This window comes from Gopherus evgoodei, chromosome 7 (genome assembly GCF_007399415.2).
Source record: "Gopherus evgoodei ecotype Sinaloan lineage chromosome 7, rGopEvg1_v1.p, whole genome shotgun sequence".
Taxonomy (NCBI): domain Eukaryota; kingdom Metazoa; phylum Chordata; order Testudines; family Testudinidae; genus Gopherus; species Gopherus evgoodei.
The window spans coordinates 9,018,971-9,039,369 of NC_044328.1; the positions used below are offsets into that span (position 1 = coordinate 9,018,971).

At 45.9% G+C, this 20,399-nt stretch overlaps 1 protein-coding gene across 4 annotated transcripts in view; it reads right to left on the bottom strand.

The window, feature by feature from the left end:
* Positions 1-20,399, bottom strand: part of XPNPEP1 (X-prolyl aminopeptidase 1) — a 46,306-nt gene that overhangs the window by 24,204 nt on the left and 1,703 nt on the right. For 3 of the 4 annotated variants that reach the window (XM_030569020.1, XM_030569018.1, XM_030569019.1), the window contains 9 exons: positions 18,700-18,799; positions 14,513-14,637; positions 9,030-9,093; positions 7,198-7,302; positions 6,566-6,658; positions 5,992-6,135; positions 5,417-5,512; positions 2,847-2,928; positions 1,273-1,483 (listed from right to left, as the gene is read on the bottom strand). In XM_030569020.1, coding sequence (XP_030424880.1) covers positions 1,273-1,483; positions 2,847-2,928; positions 5,417-5,512; positions 5,992-6,135; positions 6,566-6,658; positions 7,198-7,302; positions 9,030-9,093; positions 14,513-14,629 — 912 coding nt within the window. In that variant the 5' untranslated portion in view covers positions 14,630-14,637; positions 18,700-18,799. Of the gene's footprint in view, positions 1-1,272; positions 1,484-2,846; positions 2,929-5,416; positions 5,513-5,991; positions 6,136-6,565; positions 6,659-7,197; positions 7,303-9,029; positions 9,094-13,252; positions 13,396-14,512; positions 14,638-18,699; positions 18,800-20,399 lie in introns of those variants that run through there. The other variant, XM_030569021.1, reaches the window with a different exon arrangement.

Sequence of the window (20,399 nt, forward strand, 5' to 3'; positions counted from 1 at the left end):
TTAGGCCCCAAAGGTCCCTTACTGTAATTAATCCAACTGGGTAAATCTACAAAAGAGCTTTACAGGTCCCATTCTATCCCTGATTCTTGTATTCTCCTGAGCTTTTTACACCCACTCCTTGTACTGGTTGGTTATGACACCCGTGACAACATCTTCAGCTAAGGTCCAGCTGAACTGAAGCAGAGTGCAACCACTTCTCCTCTGTGAACAAAAAGCCAGAACCATTGTGACGGCATTAATACCTCTGGTCCTCCTAACACCATCCCATGTGGCACATTCATATTTGGAAATTGCTCAAAAAGTCCTTGCTCTCAGCAACAGTGCTGAGTGTAATGTTTACTTGTAGTGTATTATTTAGCCATTAGATGTCTCCCTATGCTGTATGGAGTTCCAGAGAGCGTGTAATCTCTGGTAAACGAGGGGGAGACAGCTGGAACTCAAGATGTGTAGAAGTCTGTTGATTTGTCTGTAGTTATAGTTTTTCTTCATAGATTCCAAGGCCAGAAGGAACCATTGTGATCATCTAGTCTGACCTCCTGTATAACACAGGCCATAGAACTTCCCCAAAATAAGTCCCAGAGCATATTTTAGGTATGTTTCCTTTCAATAAGTGTCTCCTGTTTAGAAAGGACTGTTATATTCTGTATCAGAACAGTGAGCAGTGTGGGATAGGGCCTTCTTCAGAAGTCCCAGAATACAACTGAGGTGTACCAAGTACAAAGGAAACAAAACAATTCTGATATCAACAGTGTCCCTGTGCAGTCATGCTAATCCATCACAAGGACAAGCAGCCATTCTGCTTTTTGCCCCCTATCACAAGCCACTGAAATAAATAAGGGAAGCCATCTTCAGATCCTCCCACCAAGCTCAGCCCCCCCACCCCCACCCCACAGGTTCTATCTACACCTGAATAATTGGGTGTATTCAATCTATGCCATGCATGGGACATTCTCAAGATCCATGCGCAGTTACCCTAGTTTACTCAGATCTCCCCAACCCTCTGCCTACACTGTTCTTGTCTTAGCCTGAATCTGAGAATTCTTACGGTACATTGACTTAACAAGCTGGAATGCTTGCCCTGGAGACAGCCACCTCCACATTAAACAACCCTCTGATAGTCTGGCATTCTGTTCAAAGTCACCCTTCCGCAGAGAATGAGACCTGCAGCACCCAGTACTGACGGGAAGCTGAGAGCTGGTGCCCTAATTAAAAACACTCATCACAGGACTGGGTTTGAAGGAGGAGTCCTTTTCCCTGCCAAGACACACCAACCTTGGGGATGGCCTCGGTCAGGGCATAGCTGGCTTTGTCACTGAGCCACACTTTCTCCTTGGGGGAGAGACCCACACAGATGGCCTGCAGCTCCGTCAGGACAGATTCATACGGCACCACCTGGATTTTAAACTCAGCCTCCAGGGAAGAATCAAGCAGCAGATGTTCCCTCGTGGACGGGTCTGCCATGCGGTCGCCACTGATAAACAGCCTGCAGAAATGTATCAGCAGAGAGCACATGGGTGTGACTTGTGCTTCAGCCTGATGGAAGTGGGGGAGGGGGAAAATCACACTATTCTAATCATATTTAACAGAGAAGGGCTATTATTAAGAATAATACTGTGCACTGATCCAGACCATTTTATCCAAAGATCTTCATGCACTTTGCACTCTTCATTGAAATTCAGTCTCACAGTCATCCTGGGAGGTAGTTATCTTCAGTTACACAGAGGGGAAAAGTCAACACCATGGCTACGATTTAGTCATGGAGGTTGCAGAAGTCATGGAATCAGTGACTTCCAGCAACCTCTGTGACTCCAGCCTGTGGCTCTTGGGAGCTGTGGGGTCCCCTGCCGCCTCTGGTACCCCGCAGTTTCCATCCCCCACAGCTGGCAGGGGACCCCAAAGCTGCAGGCAGCAGGGGTACCCTGCAATCCCCCAGCAGCTGCAGGCAGTGGGTGGCCCCGCAGCTCCCAGCCGCGGTTGGCGGGGGACCCTGGAGCTCCAACACTCAACCCGCAGTGGGGCCTCCAGAACTCCTAGCCACGGCGCAGCTGCCCCACTGCAGGTGGGGTGGGGACTCGCAGATCTCCATTCTGTCATAGATATTTTTAGTAAAAGTCAGGGACAGGTCATGGCTTCCATGAATTTTTCTTTATTGCCCGTGACCTGTCCATGACTTTTACTAAAAATATCCGTGACAAAATCTTAGCCTTAGTCATCTCTCAGCTGAGAACAGAACCCCCAGGCCTGTGTTCTACCCACTAGATCACACGCGTTTGGCTAGTACCTTCATGTGCCTCGATTCTTGTGTCCTACCGAAGCTTGTTGCACTGAACAAAAAGAGAAGGATCTTTGGCACCCAAAGCCCCAAAATCCCAGAGCACAGCAGCAACTGTTACCTGAGGTTTTGAAGGTAATCTTCAGCTAAGTTAACCCCTCGAAAACCTCACAATGGATAAAATTCTCCCGCACCTGCCCCACTGCTGATGCCAAGTCATCAGCAGCTCCTTATAGCACCTTTGGCACAAAGATCTCAAAGCATTTAACATGATCCCAATTTTACAGAGGAGCAAATTGAAGCACAGAGAAGGTGAAAGGACTTGTCACACAGTAGCAGACCTGGGAACAGAAGCAAAAGCTCTTGACTCCACCATCACAATGATGAGAGGGGAGCAGGGGGAGATAAACAGATTATCACGGAATATAAAAATGCTAGGAAAGGACATTAATATGGCCGAGGCACACGCAGTTTAAAAGAATACACACAACACAAGAGCCAGTCTCTCAGAGGAAACACGCCCGGAACATCAGTGCAACACTTGGCAATGATAAAGAAGGGGCAAGGTAAAGACCTGATTGTATCGGTTCCTATGACAGCATAAGCAAAAAATACTGGATTGTATTCAACATCTGAGCCTCGGAGGTTAAACAGCCCTAGGAAAGAAAAGAGAGCCCAGAATCACAGTCATGTCTCATCATTTAAATTCAACAGTATTAGAGAAGAAAAACAAAACCAAAATTCAGCTGGCTCGAAAGCAGATTCGCACAAGGGCTTTAAGCCAGAGTCCAGCTGTTGCAATTCCCCAGAGCTTTACTGGCAGTAATTTGCTTTCTCCACTAGATGGCACCAAAACTGTGAGGAGTAAATGATGCCAGACAAATCTCTTCAGGCTCTGGCTCAGTAGCTAGACCACAGTGGAGATACCAGAATGGCAAGGAAGTGACTCTCCAGAGAGTGCTCAAGTTTCAGTACTTTGCCCTCACAGAGCCCTGTCAGCCATGGGACCCACGGGGGAAGGGAGGCACAGAGAAGTTAAGGCCAAAACATTACAAAACGGCCTTTGATTGTGGCTGCTCGGCTTCGGACGGCTCAGCCTTGCTTGTCAAACGCGCAGGTCGCTCACAACTCAGGGAGATGCCAAGCAGCGCGGCGGGTGCTCGGCCTCTCTGAGCGCCGGGTTTCAGGAGTCAAGCTGAGCCCTCCGAAACCCAGGGACTCGCTCCTGGAAACGTTTGCGTGAAAGAGCGGCTCCCGGTGACGCGGCGAGCCGGCAGGCGGAGGTGGAAGTGTCTGGGGCTGGGTCCACTGGGCCAGGAAACATCAGGTAGGACACTCATGGGTATGTGCATGCTTCCTGGGAAAGACCCTGCTTCTCCCAAGTCACAAAGACCCATAGGGGGCTTCCAGGAAGGGGCTGTAGAAATCTGCCAGCTGAGCAAAATTAGGGTCTCCATGCTGTGGAATGGTGCTGGCCTCCTCTTCAACCCTCCCCCGCAGATGCCCTTTCAGATTTTAATAGAGCAACATCTAGTGACCAAACATAAGATGAATGGGTTTTTCCATCTATAGTAGAGGAAAGAAGCACCAGATGTACACCTAGCAGTAAACATCTCTCACTGTCCTCACCCCTTTGTTCATGGATCACTCCTTGCACTGGTAGGTGTACTTAGACTGTAACCACCTGGGAGCAGGAATCAAGCATTGTTTTACTTGTCTGTAAAGTGGCACGCATGCCATGGAGGTCTGTACAGATAAGGACAGAGGGCAGCCATCTCTGCTAATGCAGGTCTCGTCAGAGAAGAGTCCCCTTTGCTGCTATTGGATGTATTTATTTCCTGAAACAGGAAGCTCTGTGCTTCGTTTCACAATTGTAGGAGCGAATACCAAGGACCCTGACTATGCCACATTGCTGGTGCCAAGTTACTGATTTCCAAACTGAAGCTGGGAATTTGTCAAGATCATTTACACTCTGGAGCAGGTGATGCAGATTCTACAGTATATGCTAATCATACACCCAAAGCCCGGCCTGCACTCAGATTTCCTGGGACATCTCCTACACAGGCGCAGCCCCACTGGTGCAGCAGCAGGAGTGCTAGTGCACACAGGCCTCTGGTGTGATCAACAATGGGTCATCTGGACCTACTCTGAGGTTTAGAGCAACCCAGATCATATCTATCCTGAGCCAGAGCAACAGTGCCCTGGGGCCATTCCATGAGCTCCGGCCTGACCTCCACCCACCCTGGGAATGCCCACTATGCTGGGACGGGAGGCCAGAATCACAGGGCTCAGAGCTGGCTACATTGGTTTTGCTACATGGAGACTCTCCTACGGGTTGTTTAAGCTCTCTTGGCTGCCAGTCCCGTGCAAAAGGGAACGAGTGGGGACCGGGATGAAGTCCATTGCAGTCTCGTGACTGTAGGGGCAAGGAGACTGGGGGACTCCTTTTAACGAGTATGAAAACTAGAACTAGGCTTGCGGAAACCACAAGCACATACACTAGGGTGACCAGACAGAAAATGTGAAAAATCAGGACTGGGATAGGGGATAATAGGAGCTTATATAAGAAAAAGACCCAAAAATTGGGACTGTCCCTATAAAATCAGGACATCTGGTCACCTGAACATACACGCACATGCTTAGAAATCACAAATGTTGCCTACAAAATGGTGGTATGCCTATTTGTGTACCCAGAGCCACACACAGTACTGCTTCACGGATGGGAAGGCTTCACAGCTTAAAACAGCCTCCAGCTTCCCAGTGGGGAGTGGGAGGGTGTAAGGATATTTTATGCTAGAACATTTTGTCTGTCTGTTCTTTCCTCAAGCTGCCTCGGTTTTATATATCCCCTTCCTTTTCCTTCTCTTTGCCTGTTTTTCAAGTGTGGTGATTTGTTGTGTACAGTGGGCCTAAATCTGCTCTAGTGCACTGGATTTACACAGGTGTAAATGAGAGCAAAATATGGCTCATAGCAAAGAATGGAGACTGCTCCTGATCTGTCCCAGGTTAATCGACTTATAACAAACCCCTCTGGTGTACCACATGCCTCTTGGCACTGGGTAGATTTCTCATTTCCCAGCCATGAGAGAACATTCTGTAGTACTGACAGACAGATCCAATAACCCACCCAGCCAGGATACTTACAAGATACCTCATCCAGGGCTGTAACCACAAGCCAAAGGACTTTTCTCTCAACCATTTTCGCACGCAGAGCTGCAATCTTCTCTTTCCAGCCTATCCCTGTGAAATACAATACATTTGCTGACTGTGGATGGGTTTGGTTCTTTAGTTGCAAATGTTATCACCACCTAATTTATTGACTAACAGCAGAGACATACAGCCACAAAGCCCTAATGTGATGAGACTAGAATTTCCTAGAAGCCAAACACGCAATTTCTGGCTTGTCTTCCTTACCGCTCCTTTATGACATACACCACCAGCTTTAAGCTTTTTCTCCTTTTTTCCAGAAACATACATCTGTGTATTTATTATAAACCCATCGCTGCAGTATCTAGGCACAATCAATGCTTACATCTGGTTTCCAAAACAAAAAGATCATTGAAGAGAATAAACAGAGTCTAATTAGATCCTTAATTTAATCAAACAGCACATCATGCTGGGCTGCAGTTATATTTCTCCTGCCACTTTATAAAGGGAAAGGAAGAGAGAAAAGAGGAGTGAAAATGAATCCACGCAGTTCAGGACCAGATCCCACTAACCTGTGTAACTCAGGTCCAGGGTCATCAGAGGTTTGCAGGGTCGCTGGGGGCGATCCATCCAGATTGCATCGATTAGATTCTCTTTGACCGGCACGAGAACATGGCCGGCACTCTTCAGTGCTTTAGATATCCTCTTCCACTGATCTGCCAAAGAGGAGAGAGCTAAGAGCACTGGCCACAAATGTCAGAAACACAGGAATTCCCTCTGTGCTAGGGGATGCTGGAAAAGTCTAAGCTTTCTTCTCCACCCCTGCCCCTTCCACTTGATCTCAAAGATGAGAAGGAGGAGGAGAAGGAGAAGAAGCAGCAGCAACATACAGATGTAACAAGCCATAGTGACATCCTGACAGAGGTATCACAGTCACCAGTGGGAAATGAACCAGAGATCTACAGCACCAAAAGCACAGGCCTCTGTGCTGGAGCTTGAGCTAAAGAAGAACTCTCTTAGCTGTGCAGCAGTAATAGGCTGTAACATGGAAAGCGAAAGCGGCTCCTCTGCCCATTTGAAACAGCGCGGGGAATTTAGGTAGGCAGAATTTCATCGCCCAACCTGGAAAGCATAAAATAAACTAACCAGCTGGAATAATGAAAGGGTCCACTCCAACTTTCGAGCCCTCTGGGAGCACACTCACTAGCCAGTCCTCCTGAGTCGGTGTATCCTTCAGACCTGGATGTGGAAAAGGGGAAAAAAATGTAGTTTCAAGAGCAAAGAAAAAGCCATGCAGAAGCGGTTTCACACAGACTCTTAAATTACAGCACAAGCTAACATACAAGTCACACTCAAATGCAAGTGCCCTGACATATCTTAAAGCTGCAGCATCTTGTACAGATGCCGATCCTCCTATTCCTTTTTGATTTTTCTTTTGAAAGGCACTATCCTGATCTTAAATATCAGAGGTGTAGCCATGTTAGTCTGGATCTGAAAAAGCAGTAAAGAGTCCTGTGGCACCTTACAGACTAACGGTATTGGAGCATGAACTTTCGTGTTGAATACATGCATCCGACGAAGTGGGTATTCACCCACGAAAGCTCATGCTCCAAAACGTCTGTTAGTCTATAAGGTTCCACAGGACTCTTTGCCCCATCCTGATCTTAGTTCATTCACATGCCCTGGCAATCAACTAACCTGTGTGCATAGAGCATCCCCATACCCTGCTGTTTAATTCTCTGTATATTAGTGGAGCAATATTTTGGACAGCCACCCACCCATCTTCATGAGCGTCCAGTTGCTATCAATTTGCTGTGCTGCCTGCAGGAAGTAGCGTCCGTCCGTCCACATGGCTGCTTTTTGCTCGGTTATAATGGCAGTACCTGGCCAGGAAGCAAAAGGGAGAAGTCAGTTTCTGGTTCATCAGAACACAGAGGGGCAGATACAGAGGTACTGGATGCATCACAGTTACATGGACTGCACAAGGTTTGGTTGAAATGTACACAGATGCCGGACAGTCCGTATGAAAGCTCAGGTCACAGTTCTAACGTCACTTGGGTATTAATGGAGATGCTAATTGTTCCCCACAACTAAGAGTCAAATTCCTTTGCAATTCTGGCCAGGCCATTCTACATCAGGAACCGGATTCGCTGAACCTGCTTTTAAATCTCCTTAGACTAAATCAGTTTAAACACAGCTCAGACAGTCAGCATGGAGAAGCTGAAGCCTGGCTTACAAATTATCATTACTAGAGAAACAGCCAGAAGCCCCAACTGATACCAGGGTCCCATTGCACCGGGAACTGCACAACAGAGACTCAGTCCCTGCCCCAAAGAGTTTACAATCTAAACAGAAAAGACAGAGTGAGAGAAGGGAAGCATTATTATCTCCATTTTACAGTGGGAAACTGAGGCACACTGGCCCTGGTTCAGCCAGGTACGTAAGCAATGGGAACACACATCAATGGGACTACTCAAATGGTTAAGTTAGGCACGTGCTTACCTAACTTGCTGAGTCAAGGCTAGAGAGATCTAGTGATTTGCTTAAGGCCACCCAGGGTGTCTGTGGCAGAGCCAAGAATTAAACCCAGATCTCCTGAGTCCCAATCCAGCATCATACCACATGACCTATTTTCTCTCTTACAATGACTGAGATCTATCTTACTGCAGCACAGCTCGCAAACTCTGGTTCAGCCTCATCTCCCCTGGCCAAACACACCTGACGCTGTTGGAGCCGGAACCCATTTAAAAACGGAGTTTTCATTCAGCAAACACTGCTTGAGCCCAAGCCTGGGCAAATCCTGCCACGGTCTGACGGTGGAACCACCACCCTTCTGACCGCAGGGTGAGGCACCAGGATGAGGCTGAAGAAAGGAAGGCTAGGATGCAGGACTCATGTTCTAGAACACCGCTGCTCTGCATTTTTGTATAGACTGTTTTCCACAGGAGGCTCTCAAAGCACTTTACGGAAGTTGACCCACAAAGCCTCACAGCATCCTGTGTGGAAGTCAGTATTTGTTATTAACCCTGATTTCCAGCTAGGAGATGGGAAGGTTGAGTGACTCGTCCGCAATTTCACAGCAAGTACACTGCAGAGCCTGGGATAGAAGTCTGCCTTCCAACTTCCAGTCCTATGCTTCAGCCAAAAGAACATCCCGTGCCTCTGTGAGATAAGCAAACTTTTCCATAAACTCAGCTTCACAGTTCAGTCTTTTTGGCACTAGCTTCATTCTAAAATGATTGAAAGTGGCTGACAAACATTGTTTACCATTAATCCCAGCTCTGTTGGGCAACGTACAATCTGTTCATAGTGGCCTCACGTTAGACAACATAAAAGCAGGCTGCGAGCACTGCACTGAACAGTTAACAGGATTTTGCTTTATGGGAGGTTTGCTCAGGGGTCGATCTTTTGTGAAAGCCCATTACTGCATCGATCTTACATAATTTTCAGCTGGCAGCCAACACGTAATTTTGCAGATGCTGATGTGGGAAGGGAACAGTCCAAACATTTTGGTTAGGTTTTTGTCATCCAGCATACATGTTATGAATCAGATCACTCCTTTTCAGGGGAAATATGGGTTCACACAACAAAAGAGGTTCTGGTAATGTACCTGCAGAGCCATCAAATCCGGAGATGAATGCCCGTCTGCAATCACAGGGTGCAATGTACTCACTCTGGAATACAGAAGACGCAGCTAATTATTTACATCAGCGACAACAAAAAGCAGCTGATGACAAGTACATTGAAAAGCTCCATTTCTCTTGAAGGACACTGTCAAGAGAAACAAACAAGTGACAAGATTGGGCTCTGCTCCTCTGGAAGTCCTAACAAGTGTTTAAAAATTGTTCCTTTGGGACACTTAAGTATCTGTGATTACATTGTAGTTATATCTGCCTGTTTTTTTAAACCTCCGGCACTTTTCTCCCACCAACTTCTGTAAACAGTGAAGTGCTGCAGTTTGCTGATATTTATTTCACACTCAACCTCCCATTTGGCAACAAACAGATCCTGCCTTTGAAGCTGTAAAGTGAGAAGAAGAGAACACACAAGCATTCCTTGATCTTGGAAACTAAAGTATACAGTCCATTAAATCTTTAAATGCCACTATATATATTTATGTCCTCCAACTGGAGTTTACAAGAGGCCCTTTTAGTATTTTTCCTCTACAACAATGCCATTAAAAAGGAGAAAGTCAAGGTTGTTAGGCCATAAAACTTTTAAGCCTTTAGGAGATTTGTAATTAGGTACTAAGTCTTTTACTTTTACTTTACCTGTTCAAATCCAGCCCAGGTCAGAAGTAACCAGAAGTTATTGGTTACCATTGGATGAGTGCTTACAGCCCTATGTGAAGCAAGTGGGAGGGAGAAGGAAAAGAGATGGGTAACTTCTGTCAAGATCAAAGTGTCCACATCATAAAACCATCTTAATTGGCACCTTTGTTGTCAGTCTCAGCAAAAACCCTAAATAACTGAATAGGTTGGGGACACAAACTCCTAACGTCCACAATCTGTTGCCAAAATGGAAGAAGAAAAATTGTTAGCCAAGGTGTTCCTGCGTTTTGAAATGGCCAACACACCCTGTTCTGGGATCTTGTTCAACCACAATAGGAGGTCAGGATTGCTAAACTTGCCTCTAATTATCAGCACAATTCAGCAAATCAACTGAATCCTGGCCAGCCTTAAAAGCCTTGGCTCAACAGAGTACCAGGCAAATGATCCAAGACAAAAGTCTCTGCAAATCAGCATGGGATTATTCCCTGCCTCCTTGATGCTGCTGCAGCACTGAATAGCCATGAACAAATCAGAAACACTGAAGAGTTACAGTCAAGTTAAATCTCATGGGCCCGATCCTCTATTGTGTCTAGCTTCCAGAGCGTGCAGCAGAATGGACGGCGATCACTGAGCTGCTTGGGGCTCCTTTAATTTCTGCTTGGAATCTGCCCATGTGTTTATTTTTTAAAACCCCGTACTATGTTTCAAACATTAGTTATTAAATATAAAAGATTTTTTTTTAATCTGGATCTATTCATATGGGGCAGCTCCAAAACCACCTACGTGATTTGGGAGCATAAGTCCCACTGACTTGCAGTGCTCTTAAGTCACAGACACTTCTGAAAATCCCATCCATAGTTTATTTACTTTTCTCTTCCCTCTGTCTCAGCTGAGGAAGGAGGTCAGTCTGTTTCACTTACATGGGCAGGTATTATCTTGTTAATTTCACTTTCCGGGTCTTACGCACTAACATAATGCTGAAATGTCTGGGTGACAAACACACACAAAAAATTTATTTTATTTTATTTTTTTAACGGGGAGATTTAATGTCTTTATAAAAAATAACAGTGATTTTTCTAACACTCCTCCCCCATGGGAATATTTCTATTGGTCTTAGCTTTGGTAAAACCATATTTAAAAAAAAAATAAGAACCTTAATTTGAGGAAAAAAAATTCCCTGACAGTGTCCCATACAGGGAAACATGCAGGAAACATTTAAAGGGGGAGACAGGGGAGGGTTGAAACTAAGTAAAGGGATAGATGGGCTTTAAAGTACAATTAGTGGCTTGGAGCTGCATGGGAAGGAAGATGACTAGAGCAAAAGCCCTCTGTAGCTATCTATCTGTTTAGCTTCTTACAGAGCCTCATCATCACCGTATCTGAGCAGCAGTTCATCTCCTGTTCCATACAGCAATCCCTACTGTGCTAAGATTACCCAGTGTTTTGTGATAATCACATCTGTGCTAAAATTAGCACTGTGCACCTGTGAATGCTGCACAGCGCGTGAGCCACTGCACGGTCACAACAACCCATCTAATTGGAGCTTCTCTTGCAACTGGACTGGATTTCATCCCAGCTCAGACCCTAAAGCGGCTCCCCACCACACTCGCTGGGCTGCTGTCCAAACCTGTGGAATTTTAGGGCCCCATCCTGCAAGCCCTCTGTCAAGTGAGCCTTCTTTGTTTAACTTCTTTCAAGTTTATGCAGATGAGTAACACCATTAGCGTTTGCAAGGTCGGGCCCATTAGCACGCAAATCTATTGTGTTTAGTGCATTCAGCAGCACTACAGGTGCATCCCAGCTGCAACATACAGCAGCAATTAGGTAAGGAAGCTCATTGGTTTTACAGGGGTGACCTTGATCCTCTGAGCATTTCAAACAAACCCGGCCACTTACTTGGCAGGTGCATCAGGAGCCCCAGCAGTAATAATAACTGCACTGGTCAGAGCTGAAAAAGGTCAGGTGGATGCTGTGTAAAATTCCTCTCCTCCATTGCTCCACAATTCTGCCCATTCATCAGTCCTAAACAACCACACCTCATGCTGTTCCAGTCTGGAGCAGAGAGTGGCGATCCAGCCAATCCAAATGTGGGGATATGAGCTGGGCAGACATTTACTAGCTGTGAGAGACCCGTCTGAAGTGATCACGCTTCACTGCACTACCTTGTTCACAAGAGGCCCTTCCATTCCCTCTGACTTCCTACCACAGGTTTAGAGATACAAGTCAGGCTCAGTGTATAATACACGGTAGGAAATCAATGTAAGTAGTGCAGCCAGTATTCAGCATCGGCTAAAGCAGACACCAATCCAGGGTATTGGCAGTCTCTGGAAAGGATATAAATTGGATTCCGAGATTCTAGGAAAAGATGGTTCTGTTTAAGAGCTCTGCAATGTGATGCTTTTGTGCAAAAGGCAAATATCATTCTGGGATGTATTAACAGGAGTATTATATGTAAAACAAAGGAGGTAGCTATGCTCTATTCGCCTCTGGTGAGGCCTTGGCTGGAGTACTGTGTCCAGGTTGGGACACCACATTTTAAGAAAGAGGTGAACAAACTGGAGACAGTCCAAAAGAACAATAAATGTTAAAACAGGTTTGAAAAATATGACTTAAAAGGAAAGAACTGAAAGAACTGGGCAAGTTTAGTCTAGAGAAGAGAAAGCTGAAGGGAGATCGGATAACAGTCTTCAAATACGTAAAAGATTCTTATAAAGAGGACGGTGATCAATTGTTCACCAAGTCCACGGCAGGCAGGACAAGAAACAATCAGTTTAGTTTGCTGCAAAGGAGATTTAGGTTCAATATTAGCAAAATCCTTCCTAACTGTAAGAATAGTCAAGCGCTGGAACAGGTACGTAGGGTGGCTGTGGAATCCCTGGAGTTGGAAGATTTTAAGAATAGGTTAGACAAACACATGTCAGAGGTGGTCTAGTGGGATCAGGGCAGGTGGATGGACTAGATGACCTCTTGAGGTTCCTTCCAGCCCTCTGTTTATACGCTTCAGTGCTTTTATGTCTATGGAACTGAAAGGACAAGTAAACCTGGAGAGCTAGGGGATCTGATTAGGTTTATAACACAATGGGGAAAAAATTATTTTAGCCTTAGTACAGAACCTGACATTAAAAGCACTGCAGGGATCTTGGAGCTTACATAGACAAGTTGCTGCAACCTACTGAGAGACCTCAATTCACACAAAAGCCCAGGAGAGGTAGGGCACTCAGCATGTCACAGTATCAGGGCCCTAAAATGTCAGCAAAATGCAGGTACTTTGAGCAATCAAGAAATGGAATAAAATTCCCCCCGTCTCAGGCCTTGTCTGCATTACTGATTTGCTTCTATTTCAGTCACTGGTGGTGCTGCACAAGTGTGAGTCCCGAATGTAGAAAAGTAAAGCTAGTATTTGCATGGATGCTGTGAACCCCTGCTTGACTCAGGCTGTTGGAAACTGCAGCTTAGGGTGGTTTACCCAGTCTGCACTGCGGGTTTGTACTGGTGAAGCTCACCAATGGCTGAAATTGGGGCAATTCCCCGCTGCAGACAAGACCTTGCAGAGGCAACCCACCATGACACATGCGAGTCATGAAGCTGTATAATTAGCTGTTTTCATTAATCAATTCCATTCAGACTGTTTAGTTCTGTGAAGAAACCTGATGAACTTGTCCAACAGCAAGCAGGGATGTAGGGTTGTTTGCATTACTGCATTCACTGTAGCAAAGACCAAAAAAGAAGGGAAAAAAAAAAATTCAGGAATCCTGCAGGTCACATTCCTTAACTCACGTGATCACAGTTCCAGGATAGCAAAATGTAACTGGAGTTACATACAGACAGAGAGGTAGCTTCAGGCACAAAAGGCAAGAACTGTAGCAGCTGCAAAGGAGCCCCTCACCCATCACACAGAACTGAGGAGCTGATCTATTTAAAGGGAAACGTATGACACACGTGTTCCCGGGGCACAGCCACATTCACCACTGCCTTGCACTTTGTGTCATCATGTGCACCTGTGCAAAAAGGGTGTGAAATACTCTGCTGCGGCAGCATTTCACACCCACTTTGCACAGGGGTAAATTCCAACCCCAGGTGTGGGAAGGTGAGAGAGGTCAGGTCCTCTACCTCTGAAAATGGCTGAGGGAAGAAGATACCCTCCGCCCCCAGGAACTCTGATGTTCTCTAAACAGAGCTCGGATGAAGACTGAGGACACCGCATGTACACATTTATACAGCCAAGAAGGGGTTCAACATTTTAAAGTTGCCCTGGGCTAAACAACTACAGCAGATCAAGACAATCTTAATATTCTGGAGAGAGACAAGTATCCCCACAACCACGAAAATAAACACCCAAGCAGCAGGCCCCAGGGTCACCATTTCCGGCTGACGCAGAGAGGAGTAACTCTGGGCACACAGGGATCCCAGGTCTGCAGATGAGAGGGGACCTGGGCCTCTGCAGCATGCTGCCCTCCCTACTACTACCCTAGAAGCCCCTCCATGTGAGAGCTGCAGGTTAGGGCTCTCTAGCTCTAGAAAATACACTACAAGGGCCAGGATGGGAGCAGCCACTTCTTTGGTACGCTCCCCTCTGTAGGCCATGGGCTTCCCTGGAGAAAGCAGACCCAGCAAAGTTGGCTTCCTACAGAAAAATAAACGCTGACCATCAGAAAAAAGACTCTGGAAACTCCATCTACAGCTCCCCTTTGCATCATTCCCCGGCTCACCAAAGCTTTTATATTGGAATTATTGAAACAAGCAAACCAAAAAGTAACCGTGGCCATCTATGGACTTTTAGTTTTCCTCTAGAAGGAAACATCCTTAATACTGAAATCTCTACCTGGTGTGCATCTCCAGACGGAACGATATAGGCTTGGATGGGCTCTGTGAGGTACCTGGAGCTCTTCATCACCTGTCGCAGCTGCCTGAGCAGCTCTGTAGTAATCTTGGGACTCATATTCCTACCTGCAATACAAATTAAGCACACTGTCTTAGTACTTCTGCACCAGCCCCTGTGGATTGTAAGGGCCGGATCCATTTCCCATTGAACTCAGTGGCAAAACTTTGGTGTCAACAGGGCAAGGATCAGGCCCCATAATTCCGGTTTCCAGCTTCTTGCCCTCTTGTTTTCCTTGTTGTCTCCCATTTTGGTTCTTTGGTCAATGTTAAGGCTGAGAGAGGAGGCTTAATCCTTTAGGGTCAGATCTTGTAAACACTTGTGCAAATGTTTTCTCACATCAGTAAAGTATCAGAGGGGTAGCCGTGTTAGTCTGGATCTGTAAAAGCAGCAAAGAGTCCTGTGGCACCTTATAGACTAACAGACGTTTTGGAGCACGAGCTTTCATGGCTGAATACCCACTTCGTCAGATGCAAGTAGTGGAAATTTCCAGGGGCAGGTGTATATATATGCAAGCAAGAAGCAGGCTAGAGATAACAAGGTTAGTTCAATCAGGGAGGATGAGGCCCTGTTCTAGCAGTTGAGGTGTGAAAACCAAGGGAGGAGAAACTGGTTTTGTAGTTGGCAATTGTGCGATACACTGGCCTAGCATGTATGAGCTGCACTCCTTCTGGCGCTGGCACCAGCCCCTATATACCTTCGCCTTTAGCTCTGGTGGTAGAGTTTGGCAGTTCTGATGTCAAAGTTTCTAGGTCCAATTCCCATTGTGGGCTGTGGTGTCTGCACACAGCTATGGCTTGTTCCATATGCAGGAATGAGCCCTTAGTTCTTACCTCACCCTGCTGTGCACAGACATTGTAGTTTATATTCTACAGAAGCAGTGACTGCCCTGAGTTGCTCTCTCCATTTGCTGCACCCATATAAATCACTTAAGGGTGCAGTTTTCTGGCTTGAGCTGCAGCGCAGTGGTGATAGTCACAGCTTGTATGGCACTGGACCGGGAAGAAAATCCTGTCTAGTCTTTCCTTAACCAGAGCATAGTGGCTGCTATACAGGGTCTTAAATGGGGATAGCAGGACAAGAGAGGGGCAAAGGGGGAGATGGGACGGAGACGATACCTTGACGATCCCAGTCAAGAAGTAGATGAGGGTACAGACCATTAAATATAAAAAGGTTATCCACCAAGGCACTCACGTTGGTGCATTATTTACCCTCACATTCTAGTTCGTGCAGCCCTATTAAAGGACATTTTAAAAAGAAGATTTATCATCCAAAAAACTAATAGCTCCGGATTTTTTACACCGTGGGCACCCATCCTTTCTGGCACAGACGACCCCATTGCCAACTCGTCATGAGCGTTTGTCATGCAGTGAATCCCCACCTGTTTTATTATGTTAGCAAAAATAAACACAGCTCAGGCCAGAAGTTATGGGCTTGAGGCAGAAATTAGGAAGTGAGGTTCTCTGGCTTGTGTTAGGCAAAAGGTGAGACCAGGTGATCATAAGGGTCCTTTCTGGCGTTGAAATCTGTGGGCAGGTCTACACTACAGACTTGCATCGGTGCCACTGTAGCGCTTCTGGTGAAGAGCTCTCCCATCAGCTTAATAAGTCTACCTCCGTGAGAGGCGGTAGTTATGTGGGCAGGAGGTAGGGTTGCCAACTTTTTAATCACAGAAAACTAAACACCCTTGTTCTGCTCCCTGCCCACCTCTGCCTCAAGGCCTCGCTCCCTGCTCACTCCATCCCCCCTCCCTCTGTTGCTCGCTCTCCTACACCCTCACTCACTCGCTCATTTTCACCAGGCTGGGGCAGGGGGTTGGGGTATAGTCGGGGGTGCGGGCTCTGGGGTGGAGCCAAGGATGAGGAGTTTGGGGTGTGGGAGGGGCTCCGGGGTGGGGCAGGGGTTTGGGAGAGGGTGAGGGCTCCGGCTGGGAGTGCAGGCTCTGGGGTGGGGCCAGGGATGCGGGGTTTGGGATGCACGAGGGGGCACCGGGCTGAGGGGTTCAGAGTGTGGGAGGGGACTCAGGGCTGGAGTAGGAGGTTGGGGCACAGTGGCAGGAGGGGTGTGGGCTCCGGGAGGGAGTTTTGAGTACAGGAGGAGCCTCAGGGCTGGGGCAGGGGGTTCAGGGGGGTGAGCCCAGCATTTACCTTAGGTGGCTCCTGGGATGCAGTGACATGTCCCTCTGGCTCAGGGGCAGCCAGGTGGCTTTGCATGCTGCCCCGCCTACAAGCACCACCCCTTCAATTCCCATTGGCCATGGTTCCCAACCAATGGGAGCTGCAGAGCCAGCACTCGGGCAGGGGCAGCGTGCTGAACCCCTGTGACCATCCCCGAACCAAAGGGATATGTTGCTGCTTCCCAGGAGCTGCATAGAGCCTGGTAAGGACTCCCCTAGCAGCCCGGCTGTACTGCCAACCAGAATTTTAACGGGCCAATCAGCAGCGCTGACCAAAGCCACTATGGTACCTTTTCAACTGAGTGTTCCAGTTGAAAACCAGACAATGGCAACCATAGCAGAAGAAGCTCTCCCACTGACATAACTCTGTCTACACGGGGCAGGGGGGTTAAGGTTGGTATAACTACATGGCTTCGGGATGTGGATTTTTCACTGAGTGACGCAGTTATACCGAAGTAAGTGGGTAGTGTAGATCTGAGCTATGAAACGGACACAGACATAGAATTCTGCATAGGTCATTTCTGTCTCTAACTTCAGTTAGTTCATCCATTGCATCTCCCTAGGGCCAGTGCAGATAGTGTCATGCAGTGAATCCCTGCTTGAAAATAATGGCACACGAGAGATGGATCTTAGTTAGTCACATTTTTGTCTACCCAATCTATTTCTAAAAGTCCCAAACACTTATTATTTTAATGTACAATTTCTACTCTAGGAGCACTTAGAAACTCCAGCTGAGTTCAGGGCCTCATGCTTGTCATTGCACAAACACATAAGAGGGGACAGTCCCTGCCCTAAAGAGCTTACAAGCTACATAGAAAGACAGAAAAAAAAGGGTGAGAGAAATGAAATAGTAGGATCTCCATTTTACAGAGAGAATTGAGATTAAGTGATTTGCCAAAGGTCACACAGGAAGTCTGTGGCTGAGTCAGGACCTGACCCAAGATCTTCTGAACCCACTCCAACACCTTAATCACATGATCATCCTTCCTCTCTTAACCAATGGGAACAAGCCACATGTGGTGCTTGTGAGTCATTCTTCTGCCTGTCTGCAGTAGGGCATAGTATTTTTATTCTACAAATATATTTTGGAAGGAAAAAAGAGAAAACAAACCCCAAATGCTAATACATACCCCGGGTGAAAACCTGGCCCCAACAAAGCCAATGGCAAAAATCCTGTTGACTTTCAATGGGGCCAGGATTTCACCCTCTAGCTATTTCATCCAAGGCTATATACTGTTTGTACACGATGGTGTACAGTGTCTTATTCTGATCACTCTTTTCTGTCCCATGTAATGAGCTGATCATTTCCCTTCAGTGATGATAGATGCCCACAAGAAGACAGAAACAATCTGACGGTCAGTTAGAAAAAGAAAGGAAATCCTTCCCTTAACTCTTAAGGACACAGTTCCTTCTCTAGGCATGTGCTTTGTCCCCACAAGCCTGAAATAGAAACTGATGTTATACACTGATTACAGAAGCAAAGAACGAGGGTTTGATTAACTGCTAATGCATCCTGCAAGTGACAAGCGAAAGATTCTAAAGAAGGCAGTAAAGACTGTCCCCAAGCACAACCCTAATAAAAAGTCTACAGTAATATTAGAAACTCAGATCTATTAGCAGTGAAACCCATATGAAGGATGTCATCAGTAACTCCTGCTTTCTAAGTAACCATTTTAAAGTATCCCCAAGGTTTCCAGTAGAATTCTTTTCATTGTTTCCTTGGAGGGTCATTTAACCTGGTCACTCTGTATTTTTAAGAGCATAGCTGACTTTTCCCCTCAGCAGTAAATATAATCATGTGTTAAGTTAAAATCACTTCTCTGTAATTATTTACTCACTCAGTGATTAAAACCAAGAGGCACTGAAATTAAAGTAATTGTCCCACTAGTGAAAGATGCAACCAAATCCTCTACCTTGATGTTTCAAAGCCATCAAATAACCATAGCCACATTACCTGCTCTCTGTAGCTTTCCCCTCCAGTCCTGATTCCTCTAGCCTTTGATGGAACAAATACCAGTTGGCCCTTTGCTCTCCCGTAACAAGCTCAGCTGTGCCTGAGAAAGCAAAGGGCAAATATTAATGGTCTACCAGACTTTGGCCACAATAAACTTTCTTATCCCACAATGCACAGCTTTGAAAGCACAAATGTTACAGTACAGGAAACTTCCACCTAAGATTCTAGACCAGAGATGCGCAGACTATGGTCCATGCACACTGGTGGTCTGCATAGCACTTGATGGTGGTCCATGGACAGCTGGAAGCTCAGAAGACGCATCTTCTTTAGATCCATCTTCTATTATACGGCAAGAAAAGCAGCTAAAAATACATTAAGACTGGGATTTTCAAAGGAGTTTAGTGAAAGAAGGAAAGACACCCAACACCCACTGAATTTCAGTCTCAGCTTCAACACTTTTTTCATACTTCTTTCCCATGTAAGTAACTGCTGCAGTTATTACTTAAGATGTTACATGATTGTGAGGAAGGAAGGAAGTTCACACCCGTGAGACATGAGCTGGTCTCGACCCTATGAAAAGTATGACATACCCTGTGCTAGCTATCTCTCTTATACTTCTCTTGTGTTAATCTGTTGATGGATATACTATATACAGCTGGTGCAGCATGTAATGTCAGTGACCCCATAGATAATGTATTCAGTCATCAAGCTATAATAATTTAATCCTCGGCATTCATATATAGCTTTACACATTCAAAGCATTGCATAGACATTAAGCTTCACAGCAAGCCCATGAGGTAGATTAGTGTTCCCTTCCCCATTTTACAGTGGAGAAACTGAGGCAGAGTTGCAGTAACATCAGTAGGGCCAGTCAGCGAGTCAGTGGCAGTCAGGACTAGCTCTCAGGACTTCCTAATGCCCAATGCACTGTGCATTCTTCTAATTTAAATCATCAAATAGACTCACGTCTCTTTTATCAAAATGCTAAGCCTATATCTCTAATCCATGTTCAGCAGTAGATTTCTGCTTTAAGCCTGCTCTTGCTTAGAATGTGTGTGTAAACGTGCACTGACAGCTTAAACATACAAAGCAAGTTTCTGTGCAGAAAAATGGCAGAGCGGGTGCTTGTCTTCTATGGTGGGTTATATCATACAGCTTTATTTTGGAAATAACTCATTTTGGATGAAAGGAACAGAGAAAAATGGGACAAATCATATATTCCTGTCATAAAAGATTTTGATCTATTATCATCCTTGGTCAAGTCATCTATAGACTTTTCCTATCTTGACAGAAGGGTTTTAACTGACAGCACCAGGAAACCATTCATAAAATGAGAGACAGTACCCAATGGCTCTATTGTGCAAAGAGAACTTATCCTACCACATTAAGCAGGTAATGTTTGGATTGCAATCTTGCATGTCTAGCCCCAATATATGAGTCATGTAATAAATCTAATATTATTGAAGATTTGTTTTTAATTTCTATTCAGCAACTCTGATTTATCGAGTATTTTCTGAGTGCAAGACAAAATGTAGCAGTATCTGTTTGCACAAATGCATATGATACAGCTGGAAGGTCTGTCACTATGACTCCAATCCTCTAGACATTTTGTGCACGCTCAACTTTAAACATGCAAGTAATTTAAATTGAAGTCAATGACTACTCACAGGCTTAATGCTGAGCCCATTAGTAAAGGTTTG